This window comes from Hibiscus syriacus, unplaced genomic scaffold, assembly GCF_006381635.1.
Source record: "Hibiscus syriacus cultivar Baekdansim isolate YM2019G1 unplaced genomic scaffold, ASM638163v2 tig00002338_pilon, whole genome shotgun sequence".
Classification (NCBI taxonomy): domain Eukaryota; kingdom Viridiplantae; phylum Streptophyta; class Magnoliopsida; order Malvales; family Malvaceae; genus Hibiscus; species Hibiscus syriacus.
The window spans coordinates 717291-742841 of record NW_024061926.1 but is presented as its reverse complement, the minus strand read 5'-3'; the positions used below and the strand labels follow the sequence as shown (position 1 = coordinate 742841).

The 25551-nt window shown below is 34.2% G+C and overlaps 1 protein-coding gene across 1 annotated transcript; it reads left to right on the top strand.

Annotated features, from left to right (window-relative positions):
- Positions 1–507: 507 nt before the first annotated feature.
- On the top strand, positions 508–13348 carry LOC120145155. Its single transcript, XM_039159049.1, has 5 exons — positions 508–525; positions 11842–11923; positions 11991–12188; positions 12550–12765; positions 12932–13348. The coding sequence occupies exons 2-5, from the start codon at positions 11921–11923 to the stop codon at positions 13139–13141; spliced, it is 627 nt and encodes a 208-aa protein (XP_039014980.1). The 5' UTR covers positions 508–525; positions 11842–11920; the 3' UTR covers positions 13142–13348.
- Positions 13349–25551: the final 12203 nt, after the last annotated feature.

The window sequence follows — 25551 nt, the reverse complement described above, 5'->3', positions numbered from 1 at the left end:
AAACAGAATAGTTCAAATGGTGACTAAATTGAAAACAAACAAAAAAGCATGACAATTCTGAAATAAATAAAACGAAAGAGACATTGGTGATCTAAATGAAAAAAACATGCCTAAAGTTGGAGGACCTAAGCGTATTTTACCTAAACTCTAAGTATATATGCTATTTTTTGCTATTTTTGGTTAATATCTAACCTAAACTAAAAAAAACACATTTTTTTTTACTCTCTTGAGTAGTCTCTCCTTCTCCATCTAAACTCGGTCGTGAGCCTCCCTAAACACCCAAACCAGACGCCGGCCACTGATCATGCTCGGACTGGAGCCGAACCAACCGGGAGAGCTAACTCTCCCCCTAAAACGAAACCAAACCCAAGGTTTCTCTCCTAGCCCCTTTTTCCCCTTTGACTGAGGGTCCCCAAACCCCAACACACCGTGAGTCAGTCGCGTTCACTCCCCAACCACCACCATCGGTGGTCGGGCTACCAAGACAAACCACCTATGACCCTCGAACTCCCTCTCTCTATAATCTAGACCACAAAACAATGGCTCAAAACTTACATGCAAGCCACGAACGACGATAAAAACGACTGTCTTTCCCTTCCCCGATGACGATCCTAGCTCCGACGAGGAGACCGACCAACTAGGTAAAGAACAAAACCACCTCTCCATGTACTCTCTCTGTTTAAGATATATTTGGGTTGATGGGTGTATGGGTCTTATGTGGGCTACCAGATTGGCTTTAATTGTATGTTAAATGGGTTTATAATGGGTTATAAGAGTTTGATGCAATTAGAATTGGGTTGTGGTTTTAAGAAAAAAGTAAATGGACATTTTACGAAGGATTTGAATTTCTAAATGGATTTGGGTTTAGGGTTTAAGATTCCAAAAAAGGGAGTTTTAATTTGGACCTTAAGTTCCCAAGATTAATAATATGTATGATTACAACCCATTTAAGCAAAAATTTGTAGCCCACCTTTATCGCCAACTTTTCTCCATGATTTCGCTTAATCAAATACAAACGATCCATAAATTATTTTCCATCAATATCACTTGTATTAATTTTTCTTTGATGCAGACAACTTCAAATTGGTCTTTAATCGCCCTCAAATTCGATTTGAGATGTTTCGGCAAAATTAGGTTATCGCACTAATGAATTTCAATATCGAAAATCAAATTTGATTATGGTGTAATGATAATAGAATTTTTGTTAAAATTAAATTTAACTACGAAATTGTTTTGGTGTTATATATGATACAAATAATTCTCAAGATTTTAAAGGGTAAATTATGAATTTATTCATTTGGTTTCGTTTTATTACTCAACTATTTTTTAAATCATATTTAAAGTAATATTTTTATTTTGTTTTGATTATTTGTTTTTAAAAAATTAAAATTATTGGAGTGCTAACTTTTTTTTTATTTTTTTATGATGATATATCAATATTACCGTTAATATTTTAATGTTTAAAATATAATGTTAAATATAATTTTAAATAAAATTATTGAGTTACTAAATATGTAATTTACCGATATTTAAATACATAGTTTTGCCAACCAAAATCAAGTCGTTTTTCTCGAAAAATCATTTTTTTAATTTAATATTCTCGATCAGGCACTGATCAGATAATATTTTTCGATCTAACATCTTTTGTAGTAAGGCGCACCCCTTACAGCGCGTTATACGTTGATTTAGCGTCACGTGGGATAAGGCGCCCCTCCTGCGGCGTGTCTTATGTTGACATGAATACACCTGTGTGTGTATGACGCAGGATAGGGGCCGTGTCATACGCCTACGAATTATCTCAATTATCAAACATGCATAATGCAAGGCGCGGTGCAAGGATCGTGTCTTGCATTATTTTCCCAAACTTCTCGGTTTTAAGGCATCCTCTCTCGGCTATAAATAGCAGTCTCCCGTAAACTCTCTTACTAACAATCATTTGAATCAGTAAATAACATCTGACAATTATCTTATATTTGATTCAGAAGTTTGCTCAATCTTTCGTTATAAGATAATTTTGTTATAATATTTATTTTATAGTTATATATGATTATTTGAAAAAAAATATTATACTAATTGTTTTCAATTAATTTATGTGTTTGTAGAATTAGAAAGTGGGAGCATACGTCGAAATATTTTTGCGGCACATGTAATAATATAAAATTATATTATTTAAATTATTTACGTTTATGTGTAAAAAATTTATTCAGTTATATTTTTGGTCATATATTATTTATTTAATCAGGTTTGTTTCAGTTGTTTTTTTGCAGATGTAATATTGTTGCACTTTTAAATTCTAAGAATGATGCGATTTTCAGCTATTGTTTATTATGATGGAGAAATTCGAGAAGATTAAACCGGCGTTGTTTTCTTATCAAATGAGCGTGTTAAAATATCATTCAAGAGAAACATAACTCTTGAGGAGCTGATAAGGAAGATTTCGATGAAGGTTCATGTTGGAAGTAGTAGAAGAATGTCGTCTTTGCAGTACATATTTCCAACATCATTGTTGCCATTAATTTATACAACGTTCGAACTATCGAATAATGATGATGTTGAAATGATGGATGATTCTCAAAGTAATTATTCAGACGGCGATATTGAGATGTATGCAAAGTTTGTTCAAGTGCGTGTTGTTCGGGGTTAGCGATTAAGCTCACACTATGGGCTGACTGAACAAGTTGACAGTCCGACTACAGTAATGTGTAATTATTTTAATGTCATAATAGGAAATCCACATTATGGTGTCGGCACATCAACTCCAATGGGGAGACATTCATCCACAACTCCTTACGATATATACCGATGTGGGTCTACGAATAATCCGTATGATAACATCGCATCCAGTTCGAGGGGAAGACATTCATCTGCAAATTTCTTTGACCTTAATATGGAGATGTCATCGACGCAAAAATCTGTGCAGTCTCTATTTGACACGATGACTTCAAGCTCCAGGAGAAGACGTTCGACTGCGAGTTTTTTCGATCTTAATCCAGATATGCCTTCTAGTTCAAGGGGAATACATGCCAGTAGTAGGTTCTTCGACCTAAATGTGGAGAGCATGGAGGAACCATCATCTCCACCATAAGAACCGTTTCGTGAGCCTGGTGCGGATGGTGCTGAGACTGGACTATTCATTCACCCAGAATCACCGCAATTCAACTCCGATGGTGATGATGATGTAGATGAAGCTCCAGCAAATGTGGCACAAATTGACCCTCCAGCACACATGTATGAAGCTGATTATGATTCAATGTACGAGCCAGAATTTACGGATATGCCTCATCTCGGTGACTATGGATATTACTCATCAATAAATAATGGTGAGTTATCATTAGGCATGGAGTTTTCAAGCAAGGAAGAAGCGATGATAGCTATAAAAAATTACAATATCCATAATTTTGTTCAGTCCAGAGTCGACCGCTCCACGACAACAAAATATATATGCTACTGTGCCCGATGCGAAAACGGATACAATTGGATGGTTCGCGTATCGAAGATGAAAAAGAAAAACAACAAATGGGAACTAACAATGTACAACTGTCCTCACACATGTTGTGCTGGAGGGGTCAACTAAGATCATCTCAACTTGGACTCTGAAGTGATATGCCAAGTCATCATGCCCATGGTAAAAGCAATCTATCATATAGTTGTTGCAGTGTTGATTTCAGCTATACAATCGCAATATGGGTACAATGTCTCATATAAAAAAGCTTGGTTGGCAAAACAAAATGTCATTGTCAAACTTCATGGCGAATGTAATGCATCTTACAACGAACTTCCAGGTTGGTTTAGGCTGGTGCAGACGTTGAATCCTAGGACAATTGTGGACTTCCAAACCTCCTATGCATACCATAATGATCAAGTTTTACGCAATCGATGCCAATTCTACCGGGTTTTTTGGACTTACCCACAGTTCATTAATGCTGTCAAATACTGCAAGCCTGTTGTCCAGATCGACAGAACTTTCTTGTATGGAAAATACAAGCAAGTTTTATTATTGTCAGTTATCCAAGATGACAATCGCAATATTTTTTCAGTTGCTTTTGCTCTTGTCGAAGGAGAAGATACATATTCTTGGGCTTTTTTCCTCCAAAACTTACGTTCACATGTTATCACGAGGGAGAAAATTTGTGTCATTTCAGATCGCAGAGCTGGGATCAAGCAGCAATGGAGTCTTTGGGTCCAATGTGACAACCACCTTTTGTCCAACATAGGTATTGTCTCCGACACATTATTGCGAACTACCATGGAAGGTACAAGAATAATGATGAGCGTCAATTAATTGTACGAATGGGTAAGTGAAAGCAAGTTAGTAAGTTATACTTTTTTTTGATCATTTTAATTTTGCAAAGAAATCAAGTTATTAAGTTATATATTTTTTTATCAGGTTACGAACTACTTCCTCGAACGTTTGAATCAATGTTTCAAGATTTGCGGGCGAAGAACGAGGAAGCATACAATTACATCAGCTTCATCGATAAAGAAATGTGGATGAACACATATAATGGTAGATATCGATATGGACACATGACGACCAACTTGGCTGAGACAATCAATTCAACCTTAAAGGGTGCATGTCACTTACCTGTAGCAGCTTTGGTAAAAACTACATATATTCGTTTGGGGGCGCTTTTTGCGAAGCTCGGGGGACAAGCTGAAACCTGGATGCAAAGCGATCATGTCTATCACCCTAGATTAGTTGCAGATATACAGAAAAAAATTACTGCATCAAACGGAATGCCTGTAACAAGCTTCTCTAGAAGGCATGAAATGTTTCGTGTAACAGAGTTGCTGCAACCTCTTCAAGGGATTGAAGCTGTGTCGTTAAGAGTAAATCTAAGGGACAGAACGTGCGACTGTGAGTTTTTTCAAGCTCTGAAGTATTCTTGCTCTCATGTGATAGTAGCTTGCTCACATACACGTCAAGACTATAACCGTTTTGTGGATCCCGTATACCTACTATCTGAAGTTTTTAAGGTATGCGAATTTGAGTTTCCCCCCATAGATAATGACAAAGACCCTGATGAGGTTCAAGATTAACTTCCGATTGTACCAAATCTGAGTTTATTGAGGGAGCGTGGTCGTCCAAAATCCAATCGAATTCATTGCGATATGGATATTCAAGAAAGATCTAGACAAGACAGAAGATGTGGGCATTGTAGAAACCCATGACACACTAGAAAAACATGTATACTTCTGTTGTCATCAAGTAACAATTGATGAGGAAATGATGTAGTTGTTTATCAAATAATAATTCTTGTACTTTACTTTGCATTTACTTCAAGTTAATGTTATTCGATAACCGCTGATGAATATTTAAAAAACGATACAATTATACGAGATTAGACGTTGGCGTTATATTAACGAATAATTGATATTAAAGATATAATAAGTATTAAATTATAAATGATAACCAAATTACAATAACTTATATTAAATGATAAATTAACACAATAAGTATTAAATGATAAATAATAAAAAAAATTACAATAAAAAAGTCCAATAAACAACTACAATAAAAAAGTACTAAATACAAGTATAAAAATAAATAAAATCTATCGATGCCTGTGACGCGAATGTGTTCCGCAGGGCGGTGGCTGTCGGTCTCGAGGAGGATTTCTTCATATCACTGGTTGTGACTCCTCACTGTCATCATCATCACCATTATCGTCGTTGTTGTCGTCGTCATCGTCCTCAAGGTGTATGACTGACTATCCAACCGCCTGCGAAAACTGGGAAAACTCATAAAACCCATACATCGCTGAGTGTGAAAACTGTACAGGAGGTGTCTGTGCTACGGCCATGGGTGATGAGACTGAACCCGCCAAAATGTGAGCATATAGACCCCAAATCGAATCTGCAAACATAGACCCATAATAGCCTCCAAGAGGGGTCATATAACTCTGTGACGGTGGCAGAGGCGGGGTCATAAAACCAGGTGAAGGTGGCGGTAGCGGCATCTGGTAATGGAAAGGCGGTGGCGACATCATATATGGTTGCAGTATGTAAGCACGTGGATACGGTGGCTGCTGTGAAGGTCCTTCTGGTGCAGTTGAGGATGAACCAGAAGCACCTGCTCTTCGTCCACGAGTCGGGGGACGATGGTATTGTGTCGGTGAACGTCTCTATCGACGTCGTGGAAAGGTCTGCCCTCGTGCATCCTCGGGAAGCAGAAACGGTTTCCTGTTACTGTTGAACCTCTCGTAATAACCGTCAGCAACCATCAAGAGGTCAAGTAAAATGAGCTCTCTACGGGGAAGGCGCCGATGTCGATCCTCCCACAACACGACCCATGTATGATGCCTCACCAACGAATCTGTATCGGTCTTGCCGCGTCTATCTGTGCTATGCAACTCATCCATATTGCGAGGTGCTTCCGGAATTGGTTAAAAACAACCAAATATTGACTTATATTGTAATATATTAGGTGAAAATATCTTTTGAAAAACATGAAAAATGAGAAGGATGCAAAGTATAAATACTTTTCCACAAATATCGATATTTTCAAATTAAAAAATGAAAAATGAAAAGGCGGTAAAGTATTGAACTTTTCCACAAAGTATCGATACTTTCGAATTTTATATAACAAGTTCTTATCCTCATAACATAGATATCGATATGTTAACGTTCAATCTTATCTTTATAAAAAGTATCGAACATCAGAGCATAAGTATCGATATATATAAAAAAATATCAAACATCATAATATATGTATCGATTTTTTAACTATCAATCATATTCATAAACTTTTTCAATATATAAAAGTGTCGATCATCATTACATAATTATTGATATTTTAAATTTTGATTTTTTATCAACTTTTTCGATATTTAAAAGTATTGATAATCATATATTAAGTATCAATATTTAAAATTTCAAACTTCTTTCTTAATTTTTTGTCTTGATTCACTCTGAATAAATAAAGATACTTCTTCATTCTTGGACGCAACCGAATTTACTATAGATATAAGTAACATTTTTAGCTTTTAACATATTTTGTTCAAAGCTAAAGTAACATTGTAGACACAATCAAATTTATTACACAAAATATTAACATTTCATATTGCAACCTACTTTCTTAGCGACCGATAACATTTTTGGGCACAACCTGATTTTTTTTATAGATATTCATAACATTTTAGCTTTTAACTTATTTTATTACAATGAAAATGTCTAGGGTCCCATCAAATTAAATTCTGATAACATTTTAGGCGAAACTCATTTTATTAATAAAAAAAATTTAATATTCCAAATCACAACCTACTTTATAAGTGAACAATGACATTCTTGGGCGCAACCTGATTTATTATAGATATTTATATTATTTTATCTTTTAATTTATTTTGTTACCGTGAGAATGTGTAAGGCCCATTAGCTTAAACACTGGTAACATTTTAGATGCAACTCATTTTATTAATAAAAAAAATTAACATTCCAGATCGCAACCTACTTTTTTAGTGAACCATGACATTGTTTAGCGCAACCTGATTTGTTATAGGTATTTATAACATTTTAGTTTTTAACTTATTTTGTTACCGTGTGAATGTTTAAGGTACTATCAACTTAAAATCTGATTTAGTCGCAACCAATTTTATTAATAAAAATATTAAGATTCCATATCGCAATCTATTTTTTTTAATAAATCATGACATTCTTAGGCGCAACCGTATTTCTTATAAATATTTATAACATTTTTAGCTTTTAACTTATTTTGTTATTGTGAGAATATCTAAGGTCCCATCAGCTTAAATTTTGATAACATTTTATGTGCAACCTAAAATATTAATAATATTTATAACATTGACGGTTTATAACTTATTTTCTTATCATTTATAACATTTTAAATTAAAACTGTTATGTTTTCTATGATTGATAACTTTTCTTATTATCGAAACATTTTCATTTGCAACCATTATTATTATCGAAATGGATAACTTTTCTGATTTCGCACTATAGCATTTCGTATTCTACTTTTAATATGTTATATTTTTAATTGATCATGTTGTTTATTAATCTTATTTTAACCACCTCACAATAGAACTTTTCTATGAATTATGTTTTCCTCCCAACCTTTTTGTCTTCATTTCCTATTTATTTTATATAATTCTTCCTATTTTCTGTTTGGCACAATTAAATATCACAGAATGTGAGACTCCAGCAGTACTTTAGTTCCTATCAAAATATTAATGAATATTTAATTATTTTTTTTACAATTCTCTCACCGTTCGATAGATGCATTTTACTTCAACGCACACATATACTTTGTTGAAAATATATTATTATAAACTAAAATATTAGTGATGTTCATAAAATATTTTAAAAAAAATATTATTGTGTCGTGATAAATATTAGGGTAAACTATGTGTTTAGTACTTAAACTATCAGTTTTGATTTATTTTAGTATCTCAACTTTTATTTTTTTTCAAAATCATACCTAACATTTAGTTTTTGTTTCATTTTCGTACACTGTTGTTAAAAACTTAACGGAGAGGCTGACGTGACATAGCTCTAGTGGGCGGACAACCAATATGAATGGTGGACCACAAGAGAATGATGCGTCGACCAACATAGTTCAGTTTCGGGCCCATCGAACGATAGATCATAGAGATTGGAGGATGAAGAAATCAAAGAGTCCATTGTCGATTTGGAGAGATTGAGGCGTTTTCCTGTGAAATGAAGGCCAGAATCGCATTTAGGGGGTCAAAAAGGTACGGGCTAAAAAGTTTGGACTTCATTGACCGGTAGATGCGACGACTGACTATTGTAGACGCGGCGGACGACGATAAAAAAAATATTATTGTAATTTATCCTAAATATTAAAATGAAACAAAAACTATACGTTAGATATGATTTAAAAAAATAAAAATTTAGATACTAAAATGAATCTAAACTGATAATTTAGTTACTAAACGTGTAATTTACCCTAAATATTATTGTAATTGAATAATATATGTTGTCCTTCAAAAAGAATAAACTGACGAAATAGAAAGGAGGAAAATAATAGGAAAGGTTGGAGAATAAAACAGTAAAAAGAATAATTGAAACGATAAAAACAGAGAAAATGTATCAATCAAAATCAACAACAACAATAAAATCCTATTTACATATGTAATGGGGTAAGGGGAGGTAGGGTAGTAGGTTTACCCGAATGTTCGGTTGAGAGCAGCTTCCGTGGAAGACCTCCGACAGTTAGAAAATTAAAAATAAAGATAAAATGCAATACATGTATAAATAAATAAATACATAGTTGAAAAGTCTTCATATGCAGTCTTCATATGCGCGTCTGTAATGGGAAGTAATCCCTGCAAATAAATCCCTGTGTAAAAATCTCTGCATATAGACATAAATGTAAGACCCGGCGAAATTTAAAAAGAGGAAACCTGAATAGAAGGATACACAGAAGTCAACGATAGCAAACTACGAGAAGGAATAAAGTCAAATGAGTAAAAACCTAAACTAAGACAACACTACTCCGCTACCCTAGTTCTAAGTCTCCACTATTTACATGAAATGTTAATACGACTTGAATAGGATGATGACACTAAGGGTGCGTTTGATTCACGGAATATAAGATTACCAGTGGGAATAAAAGATTATCAATGAATAAGATTACTGGGAATGTTGTATTTTGTGTTTGGTTGGTTTAGTAGGAATGTAAGATTACCGTGTTTGGTTAAAGGAATAAAAGATTATTGGAATGTATATTTAACCAAATCGTCCTTATTATATATTTGTTTTTTTAACAAGTTGGAAAATATTTATATATTTTCTTTAAAAATTTAAATTCATAAAATTTATATAATTGTTTTTACAAAATTAAAAATATAAAAAGGTTTAATGAAAGGATAAAATTTTATTTTAACTTCTAACCTTCATATAAAATTTTAATCATAGATTTTTTTTTGTAAATCTAAAATAGTTTAAGGATAAATTTGTAATTTAACATTTGTAGAATTTTTAATATTCAATGACAGAAGAATGATATTTTTGAGAAAAAAAAATTAAGGGCATTTTAGTCCAAAAAGCTGATAATCCAACAATACCTAAGGAAAGTAAGGTAATGACATTCCCAATAATATACCCAAAAAAATCTACTATTGGTAATAAAACATTACCGGGAATGAAATTCCCAGCCAACCAAACATAGGAATGTGGATTTCATTCCCATAGGAATCTCACATTTCCCGAGCCAAACAGGCCCTAAATATATAGATCTTATCATTAATTATTTAATAAAAATAAAAATATTATTCTTTTTGTCTTACTCAAATGGTCTCTTATTAATTTTTTTAGTTATTTTTTTTAATTCTGACTCATTAATATTTAAATTTTACTATTCATCCTATCATATTAAGTTTGAATCATTTTATTTCAATTATTTTAACTTTTTATTGAAGAATGGAAATGAATTAAAATTAAAATATGTACAAACCTGATTTTTTTTAAAGAAAATACTTATATATATATGTGTGTTAGGAAATATAATATTAGAATATGTAAAAGAATAGTATATATTTTTTATAATTAAATTTAAAAGTGGAATTAAGAATAACATTTGATGTTAATTAGCTATTTGAAAAAAAAAGATTCATATCTATGACTCCCATCACATGAAAAGAAAAGAGTAACAGTCAGCCCAATATCATAAATCACCATTGAATTAGGGTCAACTATGCATTTAGTCTCCTAATTATTTATACGATTCTGTTTTAATTTTAGAAATGACACCTAACATTATATTTTAGTTAACAATCTTTAAAAAAATAATGGTAACCATAAGATAATAATACATCATCATTATAAAAAATAAAAGAAATTATGTCAACATTTTTGTTAATTTTTTAAAAGTGGGACACCGAAATGAAACTAAAATATAACATTATGTATAATTTTAAAAAATAGTTGGATGATTAAAACAAAACTTTACAAATAGTTAAGTGACTAAATATGTAAATTTACCCTTGAAATTAATTACCAAAATATAAATATGTTTCCATAATTAATGGGGGTTTATTAACACAAAAAAATCATTACTTTAAAGGGTAAAGTACACAAATGATCCCTAACTATAGAGAGTTATTTTGTTGAGTCTCTGACTATTAAAAGTTATAAAATAATCCTTTAATTATAAGGTGTTGATTTGTTGAGTCCCCTACTTTTAATAGTTTTAAAATGGTCACTAGACTATTCATATGTTCCAAACTCATCCTTTTTCGTTAAAAAATTACAATATTTTGAGTTGGACGTTAACCTGTTGAATGAGACATGATAAAATATGATCTTAGAATAGTATGAGTTGTATTTTGTGGATCAATTCTCCATTTATATTATGTTGTCAAGGCAATGCTTGAAACATTATGATGTCTACCGATACTCAAAAGCAACGACGATATCAATAGACATCATTATAATAAAATTTTATCATATCTAAGTCAGTATGTCAACGTTCAACTCAGAGGACCACCAATTTTTTAATAAAAAGAATGAGTTTGAAATATATAAGTGTTTTTAATAGTTAGATGACTCAACAAAATAATGTCCTATAATATAAGAACCATTTTGTAATCATTAATAATAGAGGGACTCAACAAAATAATATTCTATAATTGAGGGGTCATTTGTATATTTCTCCCTACTTTATAATATATAAAGAGAGAGTGAAAATGAAAGAAAGGGGAGGACCTCACTTCAACGCATCTGTCATTCACAAAGCTTAGCTTCGGACTTAGGTTCGGGTGTGGTATTTGTATTGATAAGAACGTCCCCTCCTCCATCCCCATTCTTAATATTTTTTTTTTCTCTTTGCCTTCTCTAAATTATCACTTGAAAAGACAGCAGAGTATACTCCCGGAGTTTCAAGCTGGCGATCGAAAATCAAGAATCCACTATCCGTGAAATCAAGCCCAATAACAGAAGAATCATGGTATATGATTCCCCCCTACATGTTTGTTTCACTGGAAATGTGTGTTTAATGTCTTCTTTTTTGATAGGGAGCTGGTGGACCTGATGAAGAAAGCAACAGGTGGCCGCCATGGCTGAAACCTTTATTAAGAGAACAATTCTTCGTTCAATGCAAGGTTCATGTTGATTCTCACAAGAGCGAATGTAATATGTATTGCTTGGATTGTATCAATGGCCCCCTATGTTCTTGTTGTCTGGCTTATCACAGGGATCATCGTCATATTCAGGTAATCCACCATTCATTTCCTTTTTCATTCCCTTTTCTGAGTTTTCGCTTTCCATTTCTGGGATTCTGTTCTCTGCTAAATTTTACCTTTTTTTTGATTCAAGGATTAAAACTTTAGTCTCACTACTCTGAGATGTTTGTACTTGTGCAATCCTTTCCATTTTCTTTTCCTTCAAGTTTTCTCAGCATCCAAGCACTCGATTTTCAAAATCATTTTCTGTGTTTCCAACCACAAAGCCAAATGTCTTTCTCGTGAATGAATGCATTACTTGACAGATAAGACTGCGTAACCCACGAAATTCTCATGGGACTCGTCTGTTAATTTCCCATTTGATAAGCTTTTGTTTTGGTTTCTTTAACAGATAAGGAGGTCTTCGTACCATGATGTAATAAGGGTATCGGAGATACAAAAATACCTGGACATAACCGGAGTTCAAACCTATGTAATAAACAGTGCTAAGGTCGTCTTCCTCAATGAAAGGCCTCAACCAAGGCCTGGAAAAGGTGTCGTCAACACTTGTGAGGTCTGTGATCGAAGCCTTGTCGATTCCTTCCGCTTTTGCTCTCTCGGTTGCAAGGTAAACAAAACCCTTTCTTCATTCATCATCTTGTTAGTCAAATGCGATGTTTGGTAGCCGAGAAATTGTGGGATCATTCTGGAGGGGTCAAGTTATGATTTGATCCTTCAACTAATATCAAATTTGAGTTTTCGTCCAAAGGTCAATTCTGACTGCTGAAATACAGATAGTTGGGACATCAAAGAAGAGGGAAATGGAGTCCGAGGATTCATACAGCAGCAGTAGCTATGGAATGTCAACGAACAACAACAGAGAAAAAGTGAGAAGGTTTAGTCCTTCGACACCCCCTCCAACTGCGGTTAATTACAGAAATGCCAAGCGTAGAAAGGGTACTCCCCACAGATCCCCAATGGCAGGACTAATCATACAATATTAGGGCATGTAGCCTTTACATTTTAGAGATATATATTGTCCCATGGCCTTAAAATATATATAGACAAAGTGATGGTCACAATGCCCGAACTCTTTCACCAAAAAGAGCTGGCATTGTCACATTCCCTTCCCGTTCTCGTGTGTCGTGTAAATAGAAGCAGCACAAACATACAAGTGGGGATGACAAGTGGAAAAAATAGTCCCAAATGTTTTAAGATGCTCTTTCTTTTTTACATTATAGTTTTCTCTCAATAGTCGGATGATTCCAATATAATAATTAAGATTAAAAATCTCTTTTGCCTCTGTAATATATTTACTTTATCAATTTTGTCATTATCGTATTTTTACATCAATTTAGCCCTCAAAGTTATTTAATTGTATCATTCTACACTATACCTCTAACTTAAAATCCTAAATTGATAATCTTAAATCTTAAATCATAACCCCATAACTTTTAAACTCTAAACCTTAATCTCTAACTTAAAACCCTTAATCTCTAACTTAGAATATGATGCAATTGAACAACTTCAAGGACTAAATTGATACGAAAATAAGATATGAGTGAAAATGATAAATTTGGTCTATTACAAGGGCAAAAGTTATATTTTTACCTAATAATTATTTAAAATTTTATTAATATATTGATAACACATATTCTATAGACGAAGTTGTTCGAATTTATGATCTCTAAACAAAATAACATTTTTTTATCACTGAGTTCACTCGATAAGTTTATATTATAATTTTCTTTTAATATAAGGAAAAACGGATGAATGAAATATGTGAATAGTTACTTTGTTATATAGAATAATGGAAGGGATGTAACTGTTTACATATATATATTTTTTTAAAGATTTTTAGCTTAATACAAAAATAAATGTCTAAATTATACCATAAGTTAACTTTATGTATCTAAAAAAAATTTCGTTAAAAATATGTGCTTAATGTTTTTTTCATTACATTTTTAGGTGCTTATATTATAGCGACTGTTAAAAAAGATTCGTTAAGTGACACATGTCACGTTTATACTTTTTTGGATTTTTTTTATTTTTAAAAAATTAAAATTATATATATATATATATATATATATTTAAAATAAATCCTAAATTTCTCTAAAGTCAAAAAAATCCCAAAATCCTATTTTTTTCACTTTCATTATTGTCGTCGGTCATCTGCGATCAATTGACCGTCGTTGTCGTCAACCACTCAATGACCGACTTGTCGTTACTTTAATCTCAATACCCAAATCCCTAAATCACATTTTTACAAATGCTATATACTTCGTTTATATGCTATCCCTGCTTTGTTCTCCCATTTGCTTATGGAAGCATTGAGTGTTAAAGAATAAATGGGCATGATGGGGTCGTCTCCGATGATGGGGTTCACAGGATTAAACTAAGGAACTGAAAAATTATCAAATCGAAGCAGTGTTCCTTGAAGAAATGATATAAATTGAAGTCGGTCAATTGATTGTTTCCAACTTGAAACATTATCTTTTAGGTTCTTAAAGATTAATATAAAAATAAGTGCAAAACTATATCATAAGTTAACTTTAGGTTTTTAAAGATTTTTTCGTTAAAAATAAGTGTCTAGCGTTTTCTCCATTATACTTTTAGGTGTCTAATGTTTTCACCATTACACTTTTAGGTGCCTAATGTTTTCACCATTATAATTTTAGGTGCTTACGTAGTAATGACCGTTAAAAAAACCCTTTAAATAACACCGGTCATGTTTATATTTTGGTTTAATACAAAAATAAGTGTCAAAACTATACCATGAGTTAACTTTAAGTGTCTAAATAATTTTTCATTAAAAATAAATATCTAACGTATTCAACCTTACACTTTTAGATGCATACACAATAATAACTATTAAAAAATCATTAATTGACACGTGTCATATTTATATATTTTTTAAAATTTTAATTTTTTTGAAAGAACTTAGTAATATTATTATTTTTTAAAAAATTATAAAAAATTATTAAATAACAAGTGTTTTTTAAACTTTTAAAAGAAACGAACGCCTCCACGTGATTGCCTAAGTCCATCCCTGCACCTAGGTGTAAGTGTGTTGTAAAGGAAAGGCAAACGGGTGGGTCGGGTACGGATACCCCTCCCCCATCCCCATACCCACTTAATATTTTTCAATCCACCACCCGCCCACCACCCATGATGGGTAAAAATTTTCAAATCCACACCCGCCCACGCAGGTACATTCTAAAATCCATCCCCATCCCCACACCCACTACCCACGTAACTAGATCTTCGGTTTGCTTTAAAAATTATAACTATGTTATCCAACAAGAAAATCTAGATTGGATTAGAAAAGAAAGAAAGCTATGTTTTTTAGTAAAACATGAAAGGGCAATTGAATTACACGCATATGATTCAAGGACATTATATATTTATATTTCCCTATCATCTGCTTTCTTTGAACTAAACTATTCCATCAAAATCATGAGAAAATATCATCGAATTTAACCAAAACAAAAGCTGAGAACAGTTAAGTTTTGTCAAAGCAAACTAAGATGATTTAAGACCTCTTGAAATAACAACTCTCCAGAAAGGAGAATACAACATAGGCCCTTTTTAAATGAGCAAAAAACAATTACAGCCTTTTAACCATAAACGATAAGACAACCATATCATTACAAAGATTTCTCTTCAATGCATTTACTTATCATAAATAAATGTGAAAGATGTAGGTAGAACATTCATTTACTCCTCTATTTATATGTTAACAATAAGAAAAACAATAAATTTGGTGTTTCATTTCAAGATATAGTTTAGAAGGTGCCTAAAACAGAATTCTCGGTAGAGATTAGAAGAAAAAAAACAAATGATATTACTATACCGAACTAAATAAGCTTACTTGACACATCCCAAAAAAAAAAGAAGAAAAGATGCTTACTTGACTCTATATAAATTTTTTAATGTCATTATTCTAATGACAACTCTACAGTTAGTAAAAGATAAAAAAAATATAAATTTAATTTCGGGGACAAGAATAGGGGAAAGTAATATAGCACAAGGAAGACATTGAATCTCTTAACACTTAATTCTATTCAGTGGTGTTAAAAATAGAGGTTTGAGAAGCAACGATCTGACCCTGTTGGCCTAAAACGTGGGTGCTCAGTGACAAGATACTGATTTGCAGAACATTAAGAAATTAAGCTTAAAACAAACATTGAGATGAATCTAAAAAATAATTAAAAATCAGTATGAGCAAATAAATATTAAACTCTTAAAACGAAATGCAAAGGAGCTTAAAACGAAATGACTACGGAAATTATTCTTACAAAAATTAAATTTCAAGTAAAAAGGGAAGAAACGTACCTGAATAAGATGGAGAGTGGAGATCAGAGGTTTGAAAGATCGGCGCAGTAACGAGAGGTTTGAAAGAAAGAAAAACATGCATAAACTTATCCCTAATATTTGGTTAAATTACAAGTTATATCTTATACAATATTAGGATTTATAAATTAGACTCTAAAATTACACCTAAATTCATAATGATCCAAAATATAATGGATATTTAGCTGGGCGGGTGGATGCGGGGCGGGTAAGGTCTCAAGTACATTACCTGCTCACTACCCGCGACGGGTACCACTTTCTAAATCCACACTCGCCCACTACCCACTAAAATTAAATCCATCCCCACTCCAATTGGAGCGGGTGCGGTGCGGAATCCACGAAATTGTACCAGTTTGCCATCCATAGTGTTGAATCTTGGAATGATGAATAGGTCAGCCGCCTCTTGGGCAAGAGAATGTCGGTTGGGTTTTTTTATGTTTTGTTTTTTGAGAAAGTGGCATTACCAAGTTTAACATTTTTATTTAATATTTATTTTAATATTTTCTGTTATATTTTTAATTATTTAATCTTTAATATTTTTAGTTAGCTTTTGTTGGGAGAGACTACTGAATTAATTAGTGTTAAAATAAATGGAAACTTGTACATCATTGTATACCCATGACTGAACTGCCAGTCTGGTAAATATTGTTATCACTTAGAAGGCCACTGTGATTCCCCTTTTAATCCACCTCAGTGGCAAACTCTGACAAAGCACTTTGTGCTTCGCATCATCTCACATAAAACTCACTTAGAAGGCCAATTTAATTTTTTATGATTATTAATATTTAAATTATTAAATTAATTCATTTAAAATCGAATATATATATATATTAACTGGTGAAGCAGTCAATAACCATATATAGTGGTCAGATGGTTGCTCTGATAGTGTAGGTTTGATTTTTTTTAAAGAAAAAGTGTATATGTACTATCCTTCTATTACATTACATGACTATGTATAATGTTTTGGATATGTGTCGATTGAGAATTGTTGTGTCATTAGTATTGATTGGACATCCTAAAAATTGATAGTTTTAGATTTATTTGTCACGAAAAGAGACCAGATGTTGATGCATGTGGTTGCTGGAGACCGTACGCAAAATGTATTTGCGGGGTTTATAAGTGATCGACACGTGGCCGCTGGTGATTGACGCTCCGCATACCTAAAGGTTCACATACCCGTGGGTTTGCATAGTTAAGGTTTGCAGGTAATAATATTTGTCCCTATGTGAGTGAAGGTTATAAAGTGATCTATTTCACTCAAACGATGAAATCTACGTAGCAAAGAAAATTAGTACAAGAAATGCTCCCAACAACGTAGCCCATACACTCCAAAGTTTGGGATATCTCTGGTCTCGATGTAGTACACTCATACTGTTGGGAAATTAAACGAGTAATTTCCTTATAACCAGATTAGTGAGAATACAAAATAAAAGAGGAATAATAACACACAAAATTGATAACGGAGTTCGTCCAATTATGCCTACTTCTCTGGACTGCTGCAGATCTTTTACTAAAGGAAGAAAATTTACAGGTGTTTACAAAAACACTCACAACTCAAAACCCAATTACACCTTGAAAATTGCTCTCAATTTTATATCACTAAAGCTTTTCTCTCTAAGCTTTTCTTTTGTGTTTCTCACTTGGATTAATAAAGAACCTGTTGGGGTGAGCTATTAATAGAAGCAGAAGCCCCCATTCTATTTCTACCAACTAATTCATTTAATTGGTTTTCCTTATTTTCAACAAAGGATGCACCGTCAATTGGGTTGTTGGCTTGGCAACCAATTTTGCAACCAATTTCAACAAAGGATGCATCGGCAAGTTAGACCAATAAAATTTCAACAAATGATGCACCTACAAGTTTGACCAACAGAATTTCAATAAATGATGCACTTGCAAGTTTGACCAACAATTTCCCACTTGAAGACTGATTTTAATCTATCTTTACACCTCGATCAATGCATCAACATTTTTGGTCTTGTTACTCTAGCATGCCAACTGAAGCTGAACACAACTTCAGTTTGTCCGTAGTCATCGTCTTTGTTAACATGTCTGCCGAATTTTGAGCTCTACTTTTCAATTTTCAAAATCCCATCTTCCAGAAGAGACCAGATAAAATGATATCGCAATTGTATATGTTTCATCCTGGAATGAAAAGAGGGATTCTTCGCTAGATGGATAACACTTTGACTGCGCAATACAAGACATTGTTTTCTTGTTTCTTGCCTAACTCTTCCAAGAAACTTTAGAGCCAAACCATCTCCTTGCTAGCTTCCGTAACAACGACATATTCTGCTTCAGTTGTGGAGAGAGTAACTATCTTCTGTAGTTGAGAAACCAAACTCACTGTGGTACCTCTTAGAGTATAGACATACATTGTAGTGCTCCTTCTGATGTCAACATTTCCGGCTAAGTCAGCATCTACATAGCCTGTCAGTATTGTATCTCCACCTTTGAAACAAAGTGCTTTGTTTGTGGTACCCCCCAGATATATGAAGATCCATTTGACTGCTTCCCAGTGTACCTTGCTCGGATTATTCATGTACCTACTAATAGTTCCCGCTGCTTGAGCAATATTTGGTCTAGTACAAACCATGGCATACATCAGACTTCCAATTGCTGAGGCATACGACACCTTCACCATGTGTGCACGTTCTTCATCCGTCTTTGGTGACTGTTCTTTGGAGAGTCTAAAATGAACACCTAAAGGTGTACTTACTAGTTTAGCATCTTACATGTTGAACCTGGAGAGTAATTTGTTGATGTACTCAGCCTGTGATAACATCAAAGTCCCCGACTTTATGTCTCTCTTAATCCTCATCCCAAGAATCTGTTTTGCAGCGCCCAGATCTTTCATTGCAAACTGCTTTGATAATTTTTGCTTCAAGTTTATAATCTCTTGCATATCTGAGCCTACAACGAGCATGTCATCAACGTACAATAATAAAATAATGAAGTTATTGTCGAAATTCTTGATGTAGCAACAACGATATGTTTGGCATCTGATAAAACCACTGCTACCCATGAAGCGAGCTTGTTTTAAACCATACAAGCTCTTCTTAATACAAGCTCTTCTTCAACCTATATACCAGGTTTTTATTGTTGCCTCTATAAAGCCTTATGGCTATCTCATATAGATTTCTTCCTCCAAATCACCATGAAGGAAAACTGTCTTTACATCTAACTGCTCAAGATGTAGATTCTATGCAGCTACAATTTTCAACACCAGTCTGATTGTAGACAACTTCACGACTGGAGAGAAAATTTCATTTCAATACCTTCTTTTTGTTGAAAACCTTTGACAATCAATCTTGCTTTGTAGCATTTTCTCCCATCGTGCTCTTATTTAATCCTGTAAACCCACATGTTATGGAGCACTTTCTTGCCTGGTGGCAATTTAGCTAATTCCCACGTCTGATTTGACATAAGCGAGTCAATCTCATCTTTCATGGAAGACTCCCACTTGATTGAATCATCCACATTCATTGCTTCATCATAGCACTTTGGTTCACCATTGTCAGTCAGCAACAAGTAATGCAAAGAAGGCAAATAACACTAGATTGGTTTAGGAATTCTGGAGGAGCATCTCAGTTATGGTGTGCCTGGTTCTTCTTGACCTTCTTCAGGATTGATCTGAACATCATTTCCGCAAATATCCTCAAACTCAACAAATTCATTTGTTTCAGCTTCGGTATTGGAGCTACTTGATTCTATGGTTGACCTATCTTTGTACATCACATTCTCATTGAAAATAACATCTCTGCTTCTGATTATCTTTCGATTTTCATAGTCCTAAAACTGGTAACTAAACTCATTACCACCATAACCAACAAAGACACATTTGTTGGACTTAGTATCAATTTTACTTCTTTCAGCAGAATTTATGTATACATAAGAAATACAACCAAACACTCTTAAGTGTGAAAGGTTTATTTCTTTTCTGCTCCAAACTTCCTCTAGTATTCTACCATCCAAGGGAACTGAGGGCTCACAGTTGATCAGGTAAGGTGCAGTGTTGATAGCTTCAACCCATAGCAATTTGGGCAAGCCATCATGTATCCTCATGCTTCTGGCACGTTTATTCATAGTTCTGTTCATGCGCTCTACTACTTCATTCTACTGCGGTGTCATGGGAACTATTGTCTCCATCTTGATCCCATTATTTGCGTAAAATTATCTGAATCTAATATATTTGTACTCTCCTCCATTATCAAACCTCAACTGCTTGACTTTTAAACCAATCTTATTTTCCACTATGACCTTCCATTTTCTAAAGGTATCAAAGACTTCTGATTTCTTCTTCAGAAAATAAACCCACAACTTCATTGTAGAATCATCGATGAAGGTGATATAATATAGTGAGCCTGCACGAGATGGAACTAGAGATGGTCCCCATACATCAGTATGAACCAACTCTAACTTTTCAACCTTGGGTGTCTTGCCAATCTTTACAAAACTGACTTTTTTTTTGTTTGCCAAAGATGCAATCCTCACATAGTCCGACATCTATACTTTTTAGACCCAACATCTTCCATTTTGAAAAAAGTGTATTCATCCCTTTCTCGCTCATATGACCAAGCCTTTGATGCCATAGGTTTGATTTTCTATCAGCATTTGCTACTGCAATGATATTCTCTAAGTTTGAGGTTACATAGAGAGTACAGTCTTCTTACCACGAGCTATAACGAGTGCTCATTTGGTAATCTTCCATTCAGGGCCTGAAAGGGTTGTACAATATCCTTCTCCATCAAGCTGTCCTACAGAAATCAAATTTCTTTTGAGGCCAGGAATATGTCTCACTCATTTCAGCTTCCAAGTGGTCTGGTTTGGCAACTTTAATTGGATGTCTCATTTTCCGACGATCTTCAAGGTTTCATCATCAACTAGATGAACTGTAACACCCCCAACCTGTATCCGACCGAATACGAATCTGAGGTGTCACATTAAATTTTCAAAGCACATACATTTATAAAATCATAGTAAATTTAAACTTATATTAACACCAAAACTATATTTACATCGTTAAGTTCAAAACATTACAACTTGATCAGAGCTTACGTACTATATGACTCTATTTACATGCCAACACATAGATTACATAAACAAACATACTGTGTAAGGGGCTTCTGATCTGATCTGATCTTCAAGTTATGATATGCTACTCTGCCACTCCTAAGACTACTAAGTCATAGACTTAGTAAGGCATAAACTTATAATAATGTACTTCGTATGAATATGAACATGCAACACAATATTCAGAATTCCATCTCATTTCATATGATTCATTATAAACAATGTTAATACTATAACATATATTGCAATACACCCTTTTCATATTATTTATAGGCCCATGTATATACTGAGAACTTAAGGTATTCGAGTACATAGAGGTTGTGTACATTTACTGTCACCACAGCTCGTATAAGTCCCACTGAGTGACATATGAGATTTGTTCCGAATGACCTATGAATATGTCCCGAAAGACCTATGAGTATGTCCCGAAGGACCTATGAAACCCTCGACTCTTGGCATGCCAACTATACCTAGAGCTCTCATATTACATAATATGGGTATTAATATTTTACTTCATATAAACATGTACTTATATCATTTCCATAGTAATCATATATAGCTTTTCTTCTATCACACTTCACAGGTGCATATAATCATCCATATCATATTCTATGACACAAGTATTTAAATACATTCATATGATTCATATAACATGTAGTGAATCATATGTAAACGTATATGACTTATGCATATTTAATAAAGACTATAATGTATGCATGTTCATAACTATTATACTATGAAATTAATCTAGGAAATAGACTTATCACAAGTCTTATTTCCATTAACTTATACCTATATTATGCACTCACCTTAGTCTTGCTTGCTTTGATTTGATCCTAACTCTTCGATTATTCCGGAACAGAATTACGTTCTATATCTACGCAATAATACATTGATCCATATCAATACTCTAATTTATATACTCTAATCTTTCATTTCTCAGACTAAGATAAAGCCTACTTTCATATTTTATTTAAGATAGGTATCGATACACTCTCTATTGTATCAGTACATTCCTTAATGTATGTATTGATACACTACCTATATATCGATACACAAATTACATTCGATGTTTTCATTTTAAGGGGTGTATCGATACACTTCCTATGTATCGGTACACTTTGAACATTTTCTGGAAATTTACCCTTGATGTATCGGTACATATTGAATATGTACGGATACATACCAGCCCAGAATTCACATTTTATGCACGAAAATCACTCAATTTAGCTCAAAAACTTCATATTTCCTCCCCTTACATATTCCTAACTCACATCCATATACTTAAATCCATTATTACTCACTTATAATCTCTTAAACCATAAAATCCTATCCTTCATATGTAATTCAAGAATTACACCAACTTTGCAACATGTTCTAATTCCAATTCTAACACTTCATATCTCTTAATTAACAACAACAACAACAAAACCCTATTCTCATATATAATGGGGTAAGGGGGAGGTAGGATAGTAGGCTTCCCCCAACGCCAGTTTGAGAGCAGCTTCCGTGGAAGACCTCCGACAGTCAGAAAATTAAAAATAGAGATAAAATGCAATGCATGTATAAATAAATAAATAAATAAATAGTTGAACAGTCTTCATATGCATTTTTCATATGCGCGGATGGAATGGGAATTAATCCATGCAAATAAATTCATGCGTTAAAAATCTCTGCATATAGACAGAAACGTAAGACCCGACTAAATTTAAAAAGAGGAAACATGAAGAGAAGGATACATAGAAGTCAACGATAGCAAGCTACGAGAAGGAATAAAGTCAAATGGGTTAAAACCTAAACTAAGGAAACACTACTCCGCGACCCTAGTTCTAAGCCTTCATAAATTCAAATGACAGAAACATATAAAAAGTAGAAGTCATGGAAATTACTACAAAGGAATTAAAAGAAGACAAAGATGATACACCCTATGGATGTGATCTGTACTACTCGGCTACCCTGGTCTTAAGTCTCCATACTTTCCTATCAGAGGTCATGTTCTCGGTAAGGGCTAAATCCTTCAAATCAGATCTCAAGCAGTCTTCCCACTTCCTCCTTGGTCGTCCTCTCCTTCTGGCACCGTCGACTGTAATAGACTCTACCCTCCTAACCGCATCTGACGGTTGTCACCGAAGGACATGCCCAAACCACCGTAGTCTTCCCTCCCTCAATTTTTCGGATACAGGCACCACCCCCAAGGACATCCTAATAGAAGAGTTTGGTATCATGTCCCACAGAGTCCTACCACATGCCCATCGAAGCATTCTCATTTCTGCGGCCTCCATCCTCCTTACGTGATCATTCTTGATTGCCCAACATTCTGATCTATACAGTAGCGCTGGTCTTATTGCCATTCTATAAAATTTTCCCTTAAGTTTTAGAGGCACCTTCTTGTCACACAAAACTATAGTAGCAACCCTCCAATTTAGCCATCTCATCTTTATACGGTGTGTAACGTCATCATCTACAACCCCATCTTTATATATCATAGAGCCTAGGTACTTGAAACAATCCTTTGATGGGAGAACGTGTCCTTCTATGCATACTTCTACATCTTCATCATTTTGGTTCCCACTGAAGTTTGAACATAAATACTTTGTCTTTTCAATATTGATCCTTAGGCCTTTTTCTTCCAAAGCAGTCTTCCAGGTAGTCAGTCTACTATTCAGCTAAGTTATTGTTTCTGCAACTAGGACAATGTCGTCAGCAAAAAGCATACACCATGGAACACCGTCTGGTGTCGCACAATAGATGTCGTCCATAATCAAGGCGAAAATATAAGGGCTAAGAGCCGACCCCTGGTGGAGTCTAATTTCCACCGGGAATGCCTCGGTGTCGCCAACTATAGTCCTGACGTATGTAGTAGATCTACAATACAAATCACGAATCGCCCGGATATAAGCAGATGTGACCCGTCTCGTTTTCTACGTCTTCCAGATCGTATCGCGGGGAATGCTATCATACGCCTTCTCAAGGTCAATGAACGCCATGTGAATATCTCTATTTTTCCCCTATATTTCTCCATAAGCCATCGAAGTAGATGAATCGCCTCCGTAGTAGACCTGCCCGGCATAAAGCCAAATTGGTTTTCTGAAACCCTAGTAACCTGTCTCAACCTAGCCTCTATCACCCTTTCCCATAGCTTCATGGTATGGCTGAGTAATTTAATACCTCTGTAGTTGTCACAATGTTGGGGATCTCCTTTATTCTTATAGATTGGTATCACCATAGACTCTCTCCACTCCTCAAGCATCTTGGCAGTCTCTAAAATAATATTAAAGATATTGGTCAACCACTTAACTCCCTCTTCTCCTAAGGCCAACCACACAGTGATAGGAATTTGATCTGAACCGACAGCTTTGTCCCTCCCCATCTTTCTAAGAGCCATTTTGACTTCCTCAAACCCAATCCTACTTGTAGGGCAGTCATTGGCCGTAGTATGATGGTCGGCTGACCCATCAATGGTACTATCTCTACAAGGAGAGGCACCGTCATTAAATAAGCCGAAGAAGTAACTACCCCAAACCCTTTTAATATCATGATCTTTCACTAAAAGAACACCATTGTTATCCTTAATAAGCCTAATGCTACCTAGATCATTTTTCCTATTCTCTCTGGATTTTGCAAACCTGAAGATGCCGTTTTGTCCTTCCTTGGTGTCTAATCTCTTGTACATTTCCTCATATGCCTTATCCTTTGCTTTAGCCACCATTTTCTTGGCTTCCCGCTTTGCCTCCTTGTATCTTTGTTTAGCTCTCGATCTTTCTTCGTCTTCATTTCATTGTAGAAACTACTTGAAGCAAGTTTGCTTTGTCTTCACCTTAGTTTGGACTTTGTCGTTCCACCACCACGATTCTTTATGTTCCTTGACCTTCTCTGTCAACAACCCAAGGGTGTTTTTGCCTACCTCTCTGATGGAATTTTCCATATTTTTCCATAACATATCTGCATTATTAGAGTTTGTAGTTCCAAAACCTGTATTTGACATAAC

Coding starts and splice junctions, on each gene's coding strand:
- LOC120145155 (XM_039159049.1), top strand. Junction 12,189..12,549: donor GGGATCATCGTCATATTCAG/GTAATCCACCAT, acceptor TTTCTTTAACAG/ATAAGGAGGTCTTCGTACCA. Junction 12,766..12,931: donor TTTGCTCTCTCGGTTGCAAG/GTAAACAAAACC, acceptor GCTGAAATACAG/ATAGTTGGGACATCAAAGAA.